Here is an 18,737-nt window from a genome sequence, read left to right as displayed (position 1 = left end):
CTCAGGACTCACTGGCCCGAGTCCATCCTCTGAACCGGCATATCCAACTACCCACCGAGCAGATATTAGAGGAAGGATTCCAGGTTGCACTGAGGGTTAGGTACCAGGCTGCTAAGCACAAGAGGCCAGTGGCTCAAACCCAGCAGTTGCCCAGAGGGAGGAAGATGAGACAGTTTGTTCCCACAAAGATTTAGTCTCAGAAACCTTGAAGACTAGTTCTATACTGTCCTGTGGACCGGAGATGATCCAGTATACAGATCAGTATATGCTGGTTGATTTTTTTGGAGACTGGGGATAAAGGTTTACTAGGGGACCTCAAAATGTTCATGGAAATATTCCATTACCTTTTTATTCCATTTTTCCACGAACTCTTTGAACTGAGTGTGGCAGTTACATAATCTCCTGTCCACCTGACGGAAGGGGTGGAGTCTAGCCTGCTAATCGGGTCATAGCCAATGAGGCCTCTGTGTGGCCATGGCCTTCTCTTGAGAATTCTGGGAACTCCTGTCCTCCTCCCTAGAGGCAGGACACACTCTCTGCTTCACATTCTTATTGATAAGCCAGATGGAGCTATGCTGATGAAGCCAGAGCCCTGGAGCTGGAGGAGCCACGTGGAGACTCATGCCAGCGTTGAGATTCTTCCACCGCCACTAGATCCACAAGACTTTTCACTCACTGGCCTGTGATCTTCCTGCATTTGGCATCATTGCATGAGTCTGAAAAGGAAGTTATAGGCTGGTATTGGACATATGGACTTGATTTGGACTGGGATGTTTTCTCAATATACAATTACTCTTTTATATAAAACTCTTTCTTATACACCTATGAATGCCTATGAATTTGATTCTCTAGTCAACCTGGACTAACATACTGAGATATTATGGAAGTAAAATATCATAAAGGTGGAGCAGAAATGATAAATTCTATCTGCACATGTTGTTAATCAAGTTGAGACAGGGAGATCATCAGTAAACTCAACCGTATGCTATGGCATTTATTCATTTTAATATTTTTGGTTAATATTTTTAAACCTTGATGATGAATCAGGTGAAGGTTTACAGAGTGGATCAGTTTTCTATCCAACAAGCTTGGCTTCACATGATTGACTGCAACCCCCAGAATGTAACATCACTTATCCCACATGATTATTTTTTGTAGAACCTGAATGCATTATATCGTCATCAAAGATATCTCTGCCATTTGAACATTTATCAACTTGTTATTATTACTTTTTGAAAATGCAGGCTAATTTAGAAACATTATGGATCTAAACAAACCAAGTTTTAAGGCAATACATGATGGGTAGGTGCCCTGTTGATGCAATGCTTAAGTGGTTAATCCAAAGGCTGGCAACTTGAACCCGCCCAGCCCAGAGGGAGGAGGACCAGGCTCCCTCCGAGATGAACCTGGGGAACAACTCTGCCCCATGCCTTGTGCCTGATGGGCTGGTCTTGGTGCTAGTTCCCTGTGGGGTGGGGAAGCGGAGCCCCTTCCAAGACTGTGGTTCTGCACTAAATACTTTTGTTTCCTTTCCTTTCACTGGGCAAACAAGATTCCGAGGTAACATTTCTACTGGCCAGGTGTTGGTAATGACTCAAGGAATAAAGGAATGTATCTTTCTTTCCCACCATCCCCACATAAAAAGCCTTTTGTGGGCAATTCTGTGCTCCTGTCCACTTCATTACCCACTGTTGCCCTTGAGCCAGCCGCTAATGGTGCGTGCAGGACAGAACCCAGGCTGCCCGCTCCTGCCTGCCCTGCACCCTTGTGTACCTGACATGCACCAGGGCTTGCTTCTTGGAGACTGAGTCTGGAAGCTCTGCCAGAGTCGGAGTCTGCTCGGCACCACAGCAATGCCCAGCCTGTGCTGACAGCGGGCCGGCTGGCACTGGCTGGAAATAGAGGCCAGGTCTGCCTTGGAGAAGAGAAGAGCTCTCCCACCGAACCTCCTGCCCTGCTAAGAAGTGTCAGAGCCACCAAGGCCACAAAACACGGCGACGCCTAAGACTTTCTTGTTCCCCAAAAACCAACGGTCACACCGTTGGGAACAGTGTCTGACATGGCTGTGGCGCTGTTTCCCAATGGCAGGCCTGCCCGTAGGCACTCGGACAATAGCCAGCAGCTAAACATGACTAGACACCATATATCCTGATATTTGAACCCACGGAGGGGAGCACAGGGGGGCAGGGGCGGCCCTCCAAGTGGTGGACTGATGCAGCGGCAGTCCTGGACGGGGGCCCTCCCTGCTTACACCTCCTCTCCTTCCGTCTGTCGGTGCTGGCCAGCCTCAAGGATCTGAACTGAAAGCAGGAACGTTCTCAACCCTCGGTTGTTGGTGGTGCAGGGGCCCCCCCAGTGTCCCTCCTCGACAGGGAAGCAGGGCCCTGGGGGCTTGCTAAGCTGTCATCTCCATGGGCAGACTGCCAGGTCTTTTCTTCCAAGGCACCCTGGGTAGGCTAGAAATGCTGACCTCTCAATTAACAACCAAGTGCTACCAGGGCTCCTTCCTGGTAAAGGGAAACTAGTTCTGGCTCTTTGGTCACTGTTTTAGAAAGGAAAAGGAACTACATTCAATGAAAGTGTCTGAGCACAGGAATGGCTCCAGGGCCTGGCTTTGAGTTCCTCCCAGCAAGCAGCTGCCAGAGCTGGATTCCAGGCGCTGGAGGTCGGCTTCACTGCTTGTGTGAGCTCTCTCATTGTGAGCCAGGAGAGAGGTGCATGGGGCCTTGACCCTCGGTGAACACGGGGAATGCTCAGTCCTGTTGATGTGGGGACAGGTGGAGGTCCGGGTGGGAAGGTCGTCCACTGGGAGCAGCACTGAGCACAATGGTGGGTGGTACCATGGAGTGCAGGGAGGGGGTCCAGCTGGACCAGAGTGTGGGGCTGTAGGTGGGCTCAGGGACCCGGCCAGATCCAAAGTATGGTTTTCTTTGGTCATTCCAGTGCAGCTTGATCCAGGACGCAGGCATACCTTCCCATGCTCTCCAGGGCAACAGTGCTTTGGGGGTTTGAGACAGGGCTGAGAGCATGCAAACAAAGGGCTTCCAGAAGAAGCTCTAGAAAAGTCCCATCCAGGCAAACTATCGGCAAACCCCCCAGGCTGCCCATCAGAGCAGAGGCCCCTGAGAGAAGACTCCTGCGGACCCCTTCATGAAGGACTCCGGGCCTTCCTCGAGTGCGCTGTGAGCTGCGGCGAAGCGGACTGTGAGCAGGGCACGGGAGAACTGCTCCGGGGCCTTCAGAGCCGGGACCTTTCTCCCAGGCTTCTCAAAAGTCAGTCTGACTCATGGAGACCCTAAGGGATTCAAGCCACCAACTGTCCCGCAAGTAGCTAAGCCCTTAACTGCTTGTGTCACCCAGACTCCTTCAGGACATCATTAGTGGTAGGTCATTAAAAAAAAATTTTTTTTTAAATGCATCTTGAGGTGAATGAGATGGAACAAGATGGTGCAAGAGCAAAACCTTTGAGGACACCTGAAGGGCACAGGAAGTCTGGAGCTGGGTGCAGGTCAGGCTCTGGGGCTGGAGACCCAGTGATGGGGACACCTGAGGGCTTGGGAAGGAACAGCAGTGGATGCAGGAAGGGCCGGAGAGGGAATGGAAGGAAGCCGGAGCCCACTCGTTCCTCTTATGGAAGAGGAACCCATAGGGTTGATGGGGGCTCAAGGCTCAGAGGCACCCTCTGCTCCCCCACTTCCCAGCCAGGCTTCTCTGGGGAAGGGGCATCAGCCTCAGTCAGGCTGCACAGTGCAGGCTTTGGTGGGATGGGAGGTTTGAACTTCCCAGAGGGCGGGTCCTTGTGCCAGGACCAACCCTGGCAAAGTTCTCCAGCCTCCTGGCAAACAACAGGTGGCTTAGAAGCAAACTGGATGCTTCCATTTGCTGACAGACGACACACAGTTATGGAGCTCAAGTTCCACTGCCTCGTGAGGCTGACGAAAAGACTGAGGCTCAGGGATGCTGGGGCCCACTGAGGGTACTGGGGAATGGGCCATGGGGCAGAAATCCCATGGCCCAGGTGGGGTCATTCAAGGTCCAAGAGAAGCTGAGTCTGCTGAAGTGCTCAGGTTAGGAAGATTCGATGCTGGCATGCCGAACCGTTATTGCCGGAGAGCCTGTGGATCTGCAGGGCACTGCCATGGGGACCTCAGTGGCACATCCGCGTGGTCATTTCTTTCTGTGGGACAAGCACCCAGAGGAAGATTAGGTGGGCACTCAGGAAGTGACACAAAGGATACATGATATTCACAAAAACACAACAGCTGCCTATGTAGGTGACCAGACACTGGACGGAAACTTCTGAAGCAGAGTCTGGAAAAGAAGCCCTTCCTGGCTCCCTGTGGAGCCTTGGAACTCAACTTCGAAAGGAGCATGGACAACCTAAGAGTTAGATGCTCGAAGGTTGTGTGACCAAAACGAGCCGATTCTGCCTCAGAGAGACACTGTGTGAGAGAGTGAAACTGCCCCTCCGGGTTTCCAAGGTGGGCTGTCCATCTTGAAGGGAGCAGAAAGTCTCACCTTGGGCAGCCCAACATGTAAGGTACTAAGCCACAGGGGGCCCTCGTCCCACCACAAGCGAGGAAGAAAAAGAGATGGTACAGGCATTGCTGAAGCAACCCTGGGGTACCGCTGACAGGTGTGTGGTGGTTCAAATCCACCAGTCACTCTGTCCACCCCAGTAAAGATTTAGTCTCGGAAGCTCCAGGGAGTGGTCGGAATTGACTCCCTGGCAGGGGGGTTGGCTCTTGAATGCCATCAACGTGTGGCATTTCCACCACATCAGCACTAGGAGAGCCAGACTGGGATTGCCACCACCACTACGCCTGGAGTTACAAAGTCAAAGTAGAAGAACTCAGGAGAAAAACAAACAAACACACAAGAAAAAATTCAAGCCTCTAGGTGGAATTCTGAAAGATTCTAGAGGCAAAATCTCGAATGAGGCAGGAAGCATCCAGAGAAGATGGAAAGCACACACCGAATCGCTGCTCCAGAAAGGGCTGGCCGACAGCCCACCACGTCAGGAGGACGCATCGGAGCAAGAACCAGCGGTGCTGAAGGAAGGCGTTCACACTGCACTGAACGCATCAGCCCAAACAAGGCTCCGGGAACTGACAGAATACCCATTGAAATGATCCAGGAAGCTGAAGCAGCACTGGAAGCACTTAACCTGTCCAGGCCAGGACATTTGCTGGGTGCGGTGGCTCACCCCTGGCCTCCAGGGGGTGGTGCCTGGAGTGAGCAGCCCCTCCCACAGGGAAACAGTATGGTATGGATGGGGCTGCACGTAGAGGCTCTTCCTGATACGGGGAGTATCTAAGAGGATCGTGTGGTGACCCTCTCATATGCAGGGGTTTGCTCTGTGGTGGGGTGTTGGGTTGTACCCCTCCACAGCCTCTGAGCAGACGCTCCATCCAGTTGGCAGAGCCAAGCTCCCCCAGTCAGAAACCCCAAGCCCGCTGCAACCCGGAGGGACAGAGTCGGACTGCCCATAGCTTCCAGATTGTAAATCTTTACGGGAGCCCACGGCCTTATCTGTCTTCTCCTGCAGAGTGGTCAGTGGAGAAAGGGCATTTCTCACCGTGGCTCTTCCACCCATGGCAGTCTTTATCACGTGTGATAAAGTGGAGAGGCAGCGAAAAAGAGGAAGGATCCCACCCAGATGGACTGACATAGTCGCTACCACAACGGGCTCAGACACAGGAACAACTGTGAGGACGGCGCGGGACTGGGCAGTGTTTTGTTCTGTTGTACACAGGGCTGCTGTCAGTCGGAACTGACTGGATGGCCGCCACCAACCACCACATCCACGTCTCTGTCACTCCCACCCAATGATGGGCTGACTGGGGGACGATACAAACGGGGCATCATAAAACACTTACAGACAGCACTTAACCACAACATGAATTGAGGGGATAGGTTCGCTTTAGTTACCGCCCCTGGTTGGAAGGATGAGCAGAGCGAGAAGGCCCAGGACCATTGGAAGAAGAGTACACTCGGGATCTGTGATAGCGACAGCATCTGGGAAGGGGTGGAGTCTACTCTGCCAATCGGGTCACAGCTTGATGACCTCATTTGAAGCCTCCAAGGAGATAAACAATTCACTGGAGGCCAGCTATACACTACACTCTCTGCTTCGTATTCCTGTTGACAAGACACATGGAACCAGAGCCCTGAAGCTGATGGAACCACGTGGAGACCCACACCAGGGCTGAGATGTTTCCACCGCCACTGGATCCACAAGACTCTCCACCCCCTGGCCTGTGAGCTTCCATTGCATGTGCTACATGAGTTTGAAGAGGAAATCATAGGCTGGCATTGAACATACAAGCTAATATTGGATTTATGGACTTGATCTGGACCAGGCTGGGGTGTTTTCTCAATATACAGTTGCTCTTTTATATAAAGCTCTTTCTTATACACATATGAGTCTCCCTAGATTTTTCTCTAGTCAACCCAGCCTAACACAGGATCTCTGTCTGAGGTGGGGGTAGGTTGAGCTCAGAGGCATCATGGAAAGAGACCACGAGACAGAGCATAAGATCCAGGCTAAGAAGGAAGCCGAGGCAAGGAGACTATGAGATAGAGCTGAGCAGCAGTGCCCAGACTATGGGGCTGAGAGGCAGAGGGACAGGCATGCTACTTCCTGATCCATGGAGACAGAGGTCAAGGAACCAAGTGATAGAGAGACTGAGGACTAGAGAGGCCTGGCTGCTGGCTGAAGAGAGGTGTTATGTAGACCAGTGACTGTACCCTTACTGTTTACTGATCTAACCCATTAGCTTCCCCTGTAAATCCCCTAACTGTGAGTTCTGTGTGGTCACTGCAACAATGGATCGAACCTAGTGCAGCAGGGCGCTGCGGAGGGATGGCTGCTGTCAGAATAGGATCAAGAAAGATAGAGGATGGAGGCATGTCTGATTTCTGCCTCGTAACAATAGGGAAGCCAGAGGAGGTCAGATATGGTCACCCCCAACTCCATTTTTACAGGACCTCTGACCTCTCAGCAGCCCAATGCTGCCCCATCCCACCCTGCACGAACCCCGGGGTCTCATCAGGGAAATGGAATTTTGGGTTTAGAAAGGATGTGGCCACTCTTGGTCACCCCAGTGGTCGCTGCCTCTACAGAAGCAACCGTCCCTGTGTGGACTTGCTTTCTCGGGGCCAGTTTTGCTTCTTTCTACCGGGAGCTCTGCTATGCACACACGAGGCTGATGGGCACAGGGTGGTCACTAGTCCAGCAGGTCTGATGGGGTTGGGGATGTCCCAAGGTACAGAGATCGTCTACCCCAAAAAGCATCTGTGGAGGTGATGGATCTGCCCTTGTTCAATCCTGTCACCAGAGCCTCCCCCATGAGGACAGCCGCCTGCTTCATGTCCCTGAGGTGATAGGTCACAGGAAAGGCCGATACCTAGAGGACACAAGGCCCAGACCAGGGTGGAGGAGGCACCTGGCCTCCTGTTATCTCCTCCTGATGTGGACACCGACTCTGAAGGGTGGTCCCCAGCTACAACTCTGGGAAATGGACATTGGCTTGTTGGGGGACCCTGGCCCTGGCCTCTCAGGCTGTGTTACAGTGACCGTGGGTTGAGGATGGCCCCAGCCCTCACCAGCGGCTCCAGCTCCTTGGTATCGATGAGGCTGAACTCCCTTACGAAGTAGTAGAAGTGCTTGTAGCAGGTGTTGACGTGCGCCTCGGAGCCCATCTGGGCGATGCGGTCAAAGTGGTGGATGTAGACATGCACGAACACACGGAACAGGCGAGACAGGATCTTCTTCACCACCTGCAGGAAGTTCTTGGGGAACGGCGTGCCTGGCAGGGGCGGGGGCGGGAGAGCATGCAGGCGGTTAGCAGGCACAGCCCTGGCACACTGCACAGATGCTTGAATAAAGGCTCAGAGAAGTTGAGGTGGAGCTGAGGTCACCTTGTGGTTAGCAGCCCAATGCTTTACCCACTGTGCCACCAGGGCTCCTGATAAGTGCTACTCAGTCATAAAAGGGATAAGGCGTGTACACATCCCAGCATGGGTGAACTTCAGAAGCCTGGTGCTCGGTGAGAGGAGCCAGTCACAAAGACCCCATGGTGTCTGATCCCATGCCTGGTCCCAGGCGCTAATGCAGGGGCTGCTAATGGGCATGAGGTTTCTTTCTGGGTGACGAATGTTCTGGAACCTGATGACGACATGACTGAATGGACTAAAGCCACTGAAGAGTAGTCTGTTCCCGGGAAGCATGTCCACGTCATTTATTAAACTGAATGTTCAAAACGTAAGTGGTGAAGCCCTCAATGAATGGCTGAAAGGTGAGCGCTTTGAACCTGCCCAGGAGAGCCTCAGAAGAAAGGCCTGGTGACCTGGTCGAGGCGCGTGGGCAGTTCTACTCTGGCCACATGGGACACTGCGAGTCCTCATCACCTGGGTGCTGCCACTGGCAGCAACAGAGCTCCAGACAAGACGGGGTCCGTGTGTAAGGGGTTGGGAGGGTGCTAGTCTTCCTGTCCTCTCTCACGGACAAATGCAGACTCCTGCTGGGCCCATCCCATCATGAGACAGAAAGGACAGGGACAGTGGGGAAGCCCCTGAGGTGGGTGGAGAGGGAAACCACAGCCATGTGCTGTGGGGTGCTGTGGACCTCTCAACTTCGCGGGCAATTCTGGCCCAGCCTGCAGATAAACTTTCAGTGCAACCACATGCAATACACCCATCTACCAGCAGAGGGAAGCCCAGCCACAGCTACGCACAGAGAAGCATACCAAGCAAGGGTCGCCAGCCAGCTAATCACCACTCGGGAGACCCCTCGTGATAGGCTTTCATCTGTACAGGAGCAGATCGCCGGGACTGGTTCGTGGCGTGGCGCCCTCGCGTGTGACAGCATGGAACTGCTGCCCAGAGGGTTCCCATACTGGTCACCCTTTCTTTGCAAGGCGACCATCAAGGCTTTCTTACAATGGGCACAGGGCAGGCTCAACCAACCAACCTTTCGGTTAGCAGCCGAGCAACTGGCCTGAGTGCCTGCCACCAGAGCTCCAGGGAGCTCCTGCAGTTAAGACCAGGATGGTGCTGGCACAGCTGAGACCCTGGTCTGCCCTGGAGGCCAGCGGAGGGTGAGATCCCCAACCCCACTCCCACCCTCCCCCGACTCACCGACATTGGTGGGGAAGAGGTCCTCGTTGTTGATCTGGGCCTCAACCCAGTCCATCAGCAGGTCCATGTACTTGGGGGCGGGCAGCGCGGTGGGCTTGCGGAACTCACGCTCGTCCTGCCAGCGGTACTCGTACTTGGGGCCGCCGGACATGACTGGGCACGACTGCTCCGTGCAGCCGTCGCTGACAGTGCCATAGACGAGGTTGACGCGGTTGAAGAAGTCCACCACGTGCACGGCCACCCAGTCGTTCAGGTCCTCGCCCGGGGGCAGCTGCACGGCCAGCCGCAGGTCCAGCCCCGCGTTCAGCGACGCCTGCGCCCGCTTGTGCAGTTCAAAGCGCTGCGTGCCTGGCTCAAACTTGCGCTTGGGCCGGAACGTCTTGTCCTTGTTAAAGACTTGCTTCAAGAAGGGGTTGGACATGGTGGGGGGCTCAAAATCTGGGGGCTCGTCCTGAATGCAGTGGATGAGCAGTGATGGCAACACCACCAGCTCTGGTGCCGTGGGAGACCTGGAAGGATCAACCAAGGGGGAAGTGAGGGCTTGTGGGAGGCAGGGCCCCTGGGCACTCTGTTCTGAGCACACAGGCATGCCTGCCTTCCCCAGGGCTTCGGTTTACCCAGGCTCAGCCCACCGGGTGGCTCAAAGGAGAGTTCTCCCCTCCCTTGAGGTACAGCTACCAGCTGCCTGTCAGTGAGGCTGCGGGTTATCATGAGGCTGTGCAAGTGTCCGTGGCACTTCCAGACTAAGGCAGACTAGGAGGAGAGGCCTGGTAATCCACTTCCAAAGTCAACCAGCGAAAAGCCCACGGGTCACAGTAGCCCACCCCACCCCCAAGCATGGGGCCCAGGCATTGGGGGTGGCTACAAGCCAGGGTCTAACTAAGCAAACAGCTAACAGCAACTAACTACCCCAGCAGAAGGGAAAAGATGGTGCTGACAGAGGTACCCTGGTAGCATGGTGGGTTAGGCACTGGGCTGCGGACAGCAAAGTCTTTGGTTCAAACCCAGCAGCTGGTCTGTAGGAGAAAAATGAGACTGGTTGATCCTGTAAAGCTTTACAGCCTCAGAAACTCTATGGAGCAACCCTGCCCTGTCCTATGGGGTCACTAGGAAGCAGAATCGACTTGATGGCAGTGAGTTTGGGGTGATTATTTTTATTTTTGTGTAGTTATTGTTCAATGTGAAGAATGGGGATGATGTTGGAACCACCACTCTGGACAAAAGTTCCTCTTCGCTGAGGCCTGTGAGGCAGAAGCAAAGTGTGCACCCTCCCCCCCCCCCACTGTCACGGCACAGCTAGACACTTGGGCCACTTACTCACATATGGCAGGAGCCCTGGCAGCTTAATGCTTAAGTGCTCAACTGCTAGGACAACAGTCTGAACCCATCTACTGCTGTTGAGTTGATTCTGACTCACAGTGCCCTCACAGGACAGCGCAGGAGTGCTCCAGAGGTGCTCCCAGGCCGTGGTTGGTGGCTTCAGCAGCTGGGTGGGTTAGAACTGAGCACTTTAACCACAGCGCCACGAGGGCTTCCCTGGAACAAGGACAAGGAATCCCTGTGGGGCAGTGTGGTTCTGCGACGGGAAGGGGGTGCATGTTGCTGGGAATTGCAGTTGGCTGGACAGGTGATCCTAGCGGATTGACTGTTACGAACCCTGTGAAGGTGACACGTTCCGCCCCCCCCCCCCCGAACCTGTGAGGAAGCTATTTGGGAGCAGGGTCTTTTCTGCAGCAGGAGAATGAGCAATTATCTGGCCCATGCATCGGGCCCTCCACAGCCACAATGTCCTCATGAGAGGCACAGCAGGAAGAAGAGTGGGCTTTGAGGGGACCAAGACAAAGACTGGAAAGCTTGGGGCCACCAGAAGCTGCATGTGACAAGGAAGGACCTCCCCTTAGAGCAAGTGCGGCCTGTCAGAGCCTTGGTTTTGAACTTCTGTCCTACAGAGTGGAGGGCACGAACCTCTGTGGCCCCAGGAGGCTCAGGCAGTGACGATGAAAAGGTTGGCAGCTTAAACCCACCCAGAATCGCCTTGGAATAAAGGTCAGGCGATCTATTTCCAAGAGGCCAGAGGCTGAAAACCCTGAGGAGCAGTACCAGCCCGTCAAACTAGGGGGTGCCATGAGTCAGAATTGCCTCCTTCTGAGCTGGAATTACCCAGTTTAAATGAGTTTGGGAGGGGGTCCCTAACCCCCTAACCCCCAACCCCATGCCAGAAGGTTGCTGGGCCCGTGTTAAATAGAATTAGGGTTCTCAGGCTAGAGGGCCCCACCATCTCCTCACCTACATGGGTTGGTCTCACACCCCCTATCCGCATGCCCTGTGAACGGTTACAGACTAGACAGGAGGGGAGGCTCCTGGGTGCGGCAGAGCATCAGCTGAGCCTGCAGGACTGTGAAGGAATTGGGGGCTCTGAGACCAGCAGAGGAGGCAGGGCAGATGAGCAGATAGGAGGTGGTGTGGGAGGGCTCTGCTTCCTTCCACCTTCTACCCAGGCCACAAACTCTGCTTCCGGAGCCCGCCCTTCCTGCACTCGGCACTTCTTCTTCTTCGCCCCCATCAGGTCCTTGTGGCTTGTGGGGCGGCCACCTTCCTGCTCCCCATGCCGACCTCATCATCTCTGTGCTCCTTGCTCCATTCCCGCCCGGCCCAGCCCCCGCTATCTATAAACTGGTCACTTTAGGGTGTCGTGTGTGGCTGTGAAGCTGGAAGCTATGCCACCTGGGTTTCAAGTATCACTCATGGTGGACAAGTTTCCATGGAACTTCTGGGAGACAGACGAGGAAGCAGGACCTAGTCATCTATTTTTGAAGACTTGACAGAGGCAAGAGACACTGTTGAAGGCAGTGCTGGGAGACAGAGACGGTGGTGGGAGCGCCTGGCAGTGTTTCCTGCTGTGCATGGCATCAACCTGAGTGAGAGCTGTCTTGAAGGCCCCTTCTGACCGGCGGAGGCGAGAGCAGCAGCATGCTAGCAGGCAGAATGATGGCCCCCAGGTCCGCCCCCGCTCCCAGGCCTGTGGCAGTTGGATGCGCTGTGGAGAAGGACAGGAAGTGGGCAGGAGAGGCTGGATTATCCAGGCAGACTAGTGTGATCGCCCTGCCAGTTAAAACACACTGGTATTCAGTCGATTCCAACCCACAGCCTGCTGCTTCACCCTGAGACACCCCAAAATTGTTGCCTCACTCTGTGATTCCCGCAAACCTGCTGTTTCACCCTAGGACACTCCTGAGTCTGTTCTTTCACCCCACGGCACAACTACCCTTCCCCACTCCCCCCAAATGTATAGCTGGCTCACTGTCCCAGCCCAGCTGCGGTTCCAGAGGCTGGATTGCAAGGTGGACTTTAAGGAGCAGAAATGGTGAAAACCCAGCAGCACTTTCCCACTGAGGCGCTAAACACCAGGGGGCTGGGGTGGGAGCAAAGGGAGAGAGCCACCTCAACCCCACCCCAGGGTACCTTGAGCCCACCAGAGGGTGGTGAGGACCTAGAGAAACCGCACCCCTGTGGGAATGTAAAGTGAGTCACTTGCTGGGGAAATTGATCAGCTCCCCAAAAGGGAAACAAGGGGCTCCAAGGTGATTCTGACACCCGGCACCCCAACATGGACAGAGTAGCACTGCTCCACAGGCTTTTCAAAACTCTGAAAACTCTCCCCCCAACTACCATGATCCGAATTCTACCTTGCAGGACTGGATAGGGCAGAGGTTGTACACTGGTGCATATGGGGGCTGGAGGCACAGGGAATCCAGGGTGGATGATACCTTCAGGACCAAGGATGTGAGGGGCGATGCTGGGAGAGTGGAGGGTGAGTGGGTTGGAAATGGGGAACTGATTACAAGGATCCACAAGTGACCTCTTCCCTGGGAGATGGACGGCAGAGAAGGGGGGGAAGGGAGACTCCGGATAGGGCAAGATATGACAAAATAACAATGTATAAATTACCAAGGGCACATGAGGGAGGGGGGAGCAGGGAGGGAGGGGAAAAAAAAGAGGACCTGATGCAAAGGGCTTAAGTGGAGAGCAAATGCTTTGAGAATGATTGGGGCAGGGAATGTGCAGATGTGCTTTATACAATTGATGTATGTATATGTATGGATTGTGATAAGAGTTGTAATGAGCCCCTAATAAAATGTAAAAAAAGGGGGAAAAAAAGAAAATGATTAGGACAAAGAATGTACGGATGTGCTTTATACAATTGATGTATGTATGGATTGTGATAAGAGTTGTATGAGTAAAATGTTTTAAAAAATAGAAAAAAAACAAAAAAAAACTCCGAAAACTCTCACTGCCATCGAGTCCATGCTGAGATTGTGGCTGTTTATTGGAGAAAGCCCAGTCTTTCTCCCTCAGAGCTGCTGGTGGTTTCAAACTGCTGACCTTGCAGATTGCAGTCCAGCACGGAACCACTAGACACTAAAGCTCCTAGGATTTTTAAGGCTGGGACCTTTTGGAAATGATTGCCAGGCCTTTCTTCTGAATCTCCTTTCACTGCCAACATGTCGGTGCCGACTCACAGCCACCCTAAAGGACAGGGCAGAATATCCCTGTGGGTTTCCAAGACTGTAAGTCTTTATGGGAGTAGAAAGCCTCGTCTTTGCCTTTCTCCCATGGAGTGGCTGGTGGTTCTGAACTGCTGACCTGTAACTATGCGCTCAAGCCTAACCCATCGCACTGCCAGGGCTCTTCTGGGTGGGCTCAAACCACCAAGCTCTGGCTAGTAGTTGAGCACTTAACCTGCTGTGCTACCCAGAGAGAAGCCCATCACCCCCAGCCTTGGGCATCCAGACACAAGAAGTGCAAACACCCACATGGGTCCTAAGGAGTGGTGCTGGCTGTACAGCCCTGTGGGCAGGCGGCCTGGAGGGTGTGCGGGTCACCCCTTGATGGAGTCATTGCTAGTGGGCAGGTACTGTCTGGCCTCTGTACAGCGCCTTGAAGGAGGAACCAGAAAGGGCCCTCTCAGACACTGGCCACAGGGGACAGGCAGATACTGCTCACTGTGGTGACTCCCCCACACAGTCTGTCCCTGGTCCCACAGGCACCATACCTCCCAGTTGTGACAAACACACATGTCTCCAGACATGGCCCTGCAGGGAGACCTGTGTGGGGTGGAAGGTGATGGTTGACAGTGACAATTTGTTATTGTTAGTTATTGTCAGCTACAACTCACAAGGCCCCGTGTCCAGTGCAGACTGCTGCCTAGGGCTTCTTATGGTGGAATTCCTGACCTCATGTTGCCAGGCCTTTCTTCCACAGCACTTCAGAGTGGACTTAAACTTCATACTTTTCAGGGAGTAACCAAGACCCAGATTTACATGGAACAGTCAGGAGGCATTTGTGAGGGAGGTGTGAAGGGTCATCCCAGGACCTCATCAGCCTTTGTCCAGCCAGCGCCCAAGACTCCAATAGCAGGCTGACCTCTGGGTGAGGGAGGAGACACTGACCTAAGCTAAGTGTCCAGGAGGATAGGATGGTCCTTACTGACTTTGGCCCAACCACAAACAAAAATTCCTCAAGTACCTCTCCCCCCAGAAGAATTTACTTTAGAGGACGGAACTGAAGCTGCAGCTCGGGGAGAGAGTCAAGTCTGATCAGAGCACACAGGAGCAAATGAATGGGGAGGAAGAAAGAGTGGAGCACATCCTGGCCCACCCGTCCTGGAGGATGATATCCCCGCTCCAAATAGCCAGTGCACAGAGTGGACCATATAGCTGATCCCACTATGAAACACGACGTTCCTCGCTGACCCATGGCCCCATGGGGGACAACACTGGAGACTCAGTGTCAGGATTGGCCCAGTCTCACCCCACCACACCGAGGCAAAAGACTAAGGGTGTGCAGCAGAGCAACAGGGGACGTGTGGGAAGCAGAGCAGGGAGCTCCGGAGGGAGTGCAAAATGATAGACTTTGGGACCAGAGTGTGGCACCCCATCGGACTTGACTGGAGGACACACCTAGAGGTCAAAAAACAGATGCTGATGTATTTACAGGTTTTCTTTTTTCTTGGTCATTGGTTTTCTTTGTTGTTGTCATCATTGTGTTCTCTTTTGTCACTTTGTCTTGCTATGCCTTGTTTTTTTGGTGCATATTATTCTCTCTGCAGGTCTATCAAGATGAGATAGGCTGGATGAACAGCCTATAGGAGAAAACAATGGGATCAATGGTTCCGGATGGACATGGGAGAGGTGGACGTTGGGGAAAGGAGGTGGTGACGACAAATCCAGGGACAAGGGAGCAACAAGTCATCCAAAATTAGTGTCAAGGAGGGTGTGAGAGGCCTGGGAGGGATTCAGCAAGAGCAATGTAACCGAGAGAAATTACTGAAACCCAAATGAAGGGTGAACATGATAGTGGGACAAGAGGAAAGTAAAAGGAAATAGAGGAAAGAACTAGGAGGCAAAGGGCACTTATAGAGGTCTAAATACAGGAATGTACATATGTAAATATATTTATATAGGATGGTGGGAAAATAGATCTATGTGCATATATTTATAGGTTTAGTATTAAGGCAGCAGATAGAATATTGGATCTCCACTCAAGCACTTACTCAATGCAAGAACACTTTGTTCTATTCAATTGGCCTTCCATGATGCACACCTTCCTGACACGATCGCTGAACACAAATGTGCATAAGCAAATGTGGTGAAGAGAGCTGATGGTGCCCGGCTATCAAAAGATATAGCATCTGGGGTCTTAAAGGCTTGAAGATAAACAAGTGGCCATCTAGTTGGGAAGCAACAAAGCCCACATGAAGGAAGCACACCAGCCTGTGTGATCACAAGGTGTTGAAGGGATCAGGTATCAGGCATCAAAGAACAAAACTATCATATCATTGTAAATGAGGGGGAGTGCAGAGTGGAGACCCAAAAGGAGACAAGCCAGTCGGGGTGCAGGGTAGCAATGATGAAACATACAACTTTCCTCTAGTTCTTAAATGCTTCACACACAACTCCACCACTATCATGATCCAAATTCTACCTTAGCAGGGGCTCAAGTAGAAAGCAAATGTTTTGAGAATGATGATGGGATGTACGGATGGATTGTGGTAAGAGTTGTGTCAGCCCCCAGTAAAATGATTAAAAAATAAAAATTCCTTACGTGAGCTGGTCTTTGTCAATAAGCCCCTTACTGCCTTCTTCCAGGGTAGGGTGGCAGGAGGGGCTTGCAAAGTCCCAGGGAGCATTTCTGTGTGGTCTCTGAAAGTGGAGGAATGCGTGTGGAGGAGCCCTGGTGGCGTAGTGGCTACATGTTGAGCTGCTAACTCCAAGACCAGCAGTTCAGAGCCTGAGGCTTCCCGCTTCCCACTCCCACAAGGAGTTGCAGCCTCAGGCAGTCACAGGGGTCCTTCTCTGTCCTGTAAGATCACCATGAGCTGGAATGGATTTGATGGCAGTGAGTTTTTCGAGTGGGGTGTGTGTGTGTGCACGTGCTCTGTGTAAATAATTTTTTTTGGAAAAGCTTCCTGCAGTGCCTGTCAGAGGCGAATACTTTTCTACTGGAAGCAAATGCACCTTCCCCGGTTGAATCAGGTTGGTAGGTATAAGGGTGGGTCTTGGGGAGGCAGCCTCCTCCACAACTGCTCCCCAGTCCAAGTTAGCATATCTGGGGTTCTGTCCCTCTGTTCTTAGAGCACTCCCGGGGACTGTGTGCAAGGAAGATGTACAGCTATCTCGGAATTCAGCGGGAATCCCTTGGTTGTCCCTCTCTCCTCACTGGAAAGATGTCAGTGGTACTTGGAAACTTCTAGAATGACAAAAGATGACATAATGCCTTTGCCAGCAACCCAAACACACACCCCACCCCCACACCCTTGTTTTCCGGAAACAAAGCAACCAACTGGCGTGACCTGTCCCCAGACCATAAACGCTTGGCCATGATCACCCACTTCCTTCCGGGGGCCCCTGACATCCTGTGGCTCTTTGCGCTGTCACCAAGGTAACACTGCCTGAACCTCTGCACCTCAGACACCCATCTAGAAGGTTCTACAGCCCTGTGCCAACACTGGCTCCCCATCTGGCAGCCCAAACATTCATCCGAGACCATCCTGTGGGCAGCTGCCCAAGCCCAGCCTCATCTAAGTTGATCTCATCTTTTACAAAAAGGCTGTGTGGCATCGGAAAGTCTCCGGCCCACAGTTGTGATTTTCCCTTCAACATCTTACTACATCGTTGGCGAAAGTACCACGCAGCAAAATATGCTCCCCTTCAACAACTGCTACACACATTGTGCAGCGACATCCGTCAGTTTGTCCACGTTCTCGTCATTTCTGCGCCAGCTGTTCCTCTCCCACAGATTTAGGAGCACTTCTTCCCAAACTTCTCATCTATGCTTTGGGGACACGTTTGTCCATTTGGTCTCATAGTTTTGAAAGAATGAAGTTCCCATGGGGGACATTGTTTTTTTTAGCTAACTTGGTATTTAGTTCAAAGGTGACCTCAGCTACCAGCTGCTCTATAAGAGACCGAACGAGAAGGTCCTGAATAGGGTGGGAGGAAAACGTGGAACAATACTCAAACCATGAGAAAGAAGACCAGGCTCACTGGTGAGACTCTGAGGCAGGGGGCCCTTCCTCACAATGAACTCGGCCTCTTGGCTCAGTTTTCCTTCCAACAACACCCAGGTCTGTCAGGGGAATCCGTGATCAAAAGAACAGCCTTTACTCAAGAACAATGTTGAGGAGGGTCAGCAAAGAAGGGGGACTGGGAACTGGGAAGGGGCGTCCATGTGGGGATGGCAGTCCACAAAACAAACTGTGCGGACCGTCGGACAAACATGGATTTATTTGCTCGGTTAGCTGTTAACCCAAGTCACAGTGAAGTATTTACAAAAAATAAACGGTAAAGATTAGAGGACTGTGAGAGAAATCAGTTTGGGGGCATGGTGGGCTCCCCACTGGCCAGCAGTTTGAAACCACCAGCTACTCAGTGGGTGAAAGAGGAGGCTTTCCCTCCCATTAACAGTGACAGTCGAAACCCCGCAGTAACAATCATGGGAGCAGTAATGCCATGAGGGCAGGGGGACTATCAAAATGATCAATGCAGAAGCCCCTGAGGGGGACAGACAGCAGAAATGTGGGTGAAGGGATACAGTGGGCGGTATAAGATATGAAAATAATAATAATTTATCAAGGGCTCATGAGGGCGGGAGGGCGAGGGAGGAAGGGAAGAAAGAGGAGCTGATACCAAGGGCTCTAATAAAAAATGTTTTGAAAATGATGATGGTAACATGTACAAATGTGCTTGATACAATTGATGTATAGATAGTTATAAGAGGCGGAAGGGCCCACAATAAAATAATTTATTAAAAAAAGAAAGATACCATATAGGCCCCCCACACCCCACAAAAACAACAACCCAAAATAGTTATGGTCTCCTCTGTGCTACAGGGTCACAGAGAGTCAAAGTTGAGCCTATAGCAGTGAGTGGTTGGAGTTAACTTAGAGTGGGAGGTGAGGTCACAGAATCAAACAAAGAGACCACAGAAGATCTCTAAGGCAACTTCAGCCACTGTGGATCCAGTAAGTCTGGATTCTTTGAATATTTGAAGTCTGCCTCCCTTTCTATCAGGATCCATCCACTCTCTCCCTGGTC

At 52.5% G+C, this 18,737-nt stretch overlaps 1 protein-coding gene across 1 annotated transcript in view; it reads right to left on the bottom strand.

Annotated features, from left to right (window-relative positions):
- Window positions 1-969: 969 nt before the first annotated feature.
- The window catches only part of MOB3A (MOB kinase activator 3A), a 30,988-nt gene continuing 13,220 nt past the window's right edge, over window positions 970-18,737 (bottom strand). The window contains exons 2-4 of the mRNA XM_075544703.1: window positions 9,142-9,650; window positions 7,609-7,811; window positions 970-4,177 (exon numbers count right to left, since the gene is read on the bottom strand). Of these exons, the coding sequence (XP_075400818.1) occupies window positions 4,148-4,177; window positions 7,609-7,811; window positions 9,142-9,650 (742 nt within the window). The 3' untranslated portion in view covers window positions 970-4,147. The remainder of the gene's footprint in view (window positions 4,178-7,608; window positions 7,812-9,141; window positions 9,651-18,737) is intronic.

Source organism: Tenrec ecaudatus, chromosome 1, assembly GCF_050624435.1.
Source record: "Tenrec ecaudatus isolate mTenEca1 chromosome 1, mTenEca1.hap1, whole genome shotgun sequence".
Taxonomy (NCBI): Eukaryota; Metazoa; Chordata; class Mammalia; order Afrosoricida; family Tenrecidae; genus Tenrec; species Tenrec ecaudatus.
Note: the sequence above shows the minus strand (reverse complement) of the source record. Positions and strands in the feature narration are given on the sequence as shown.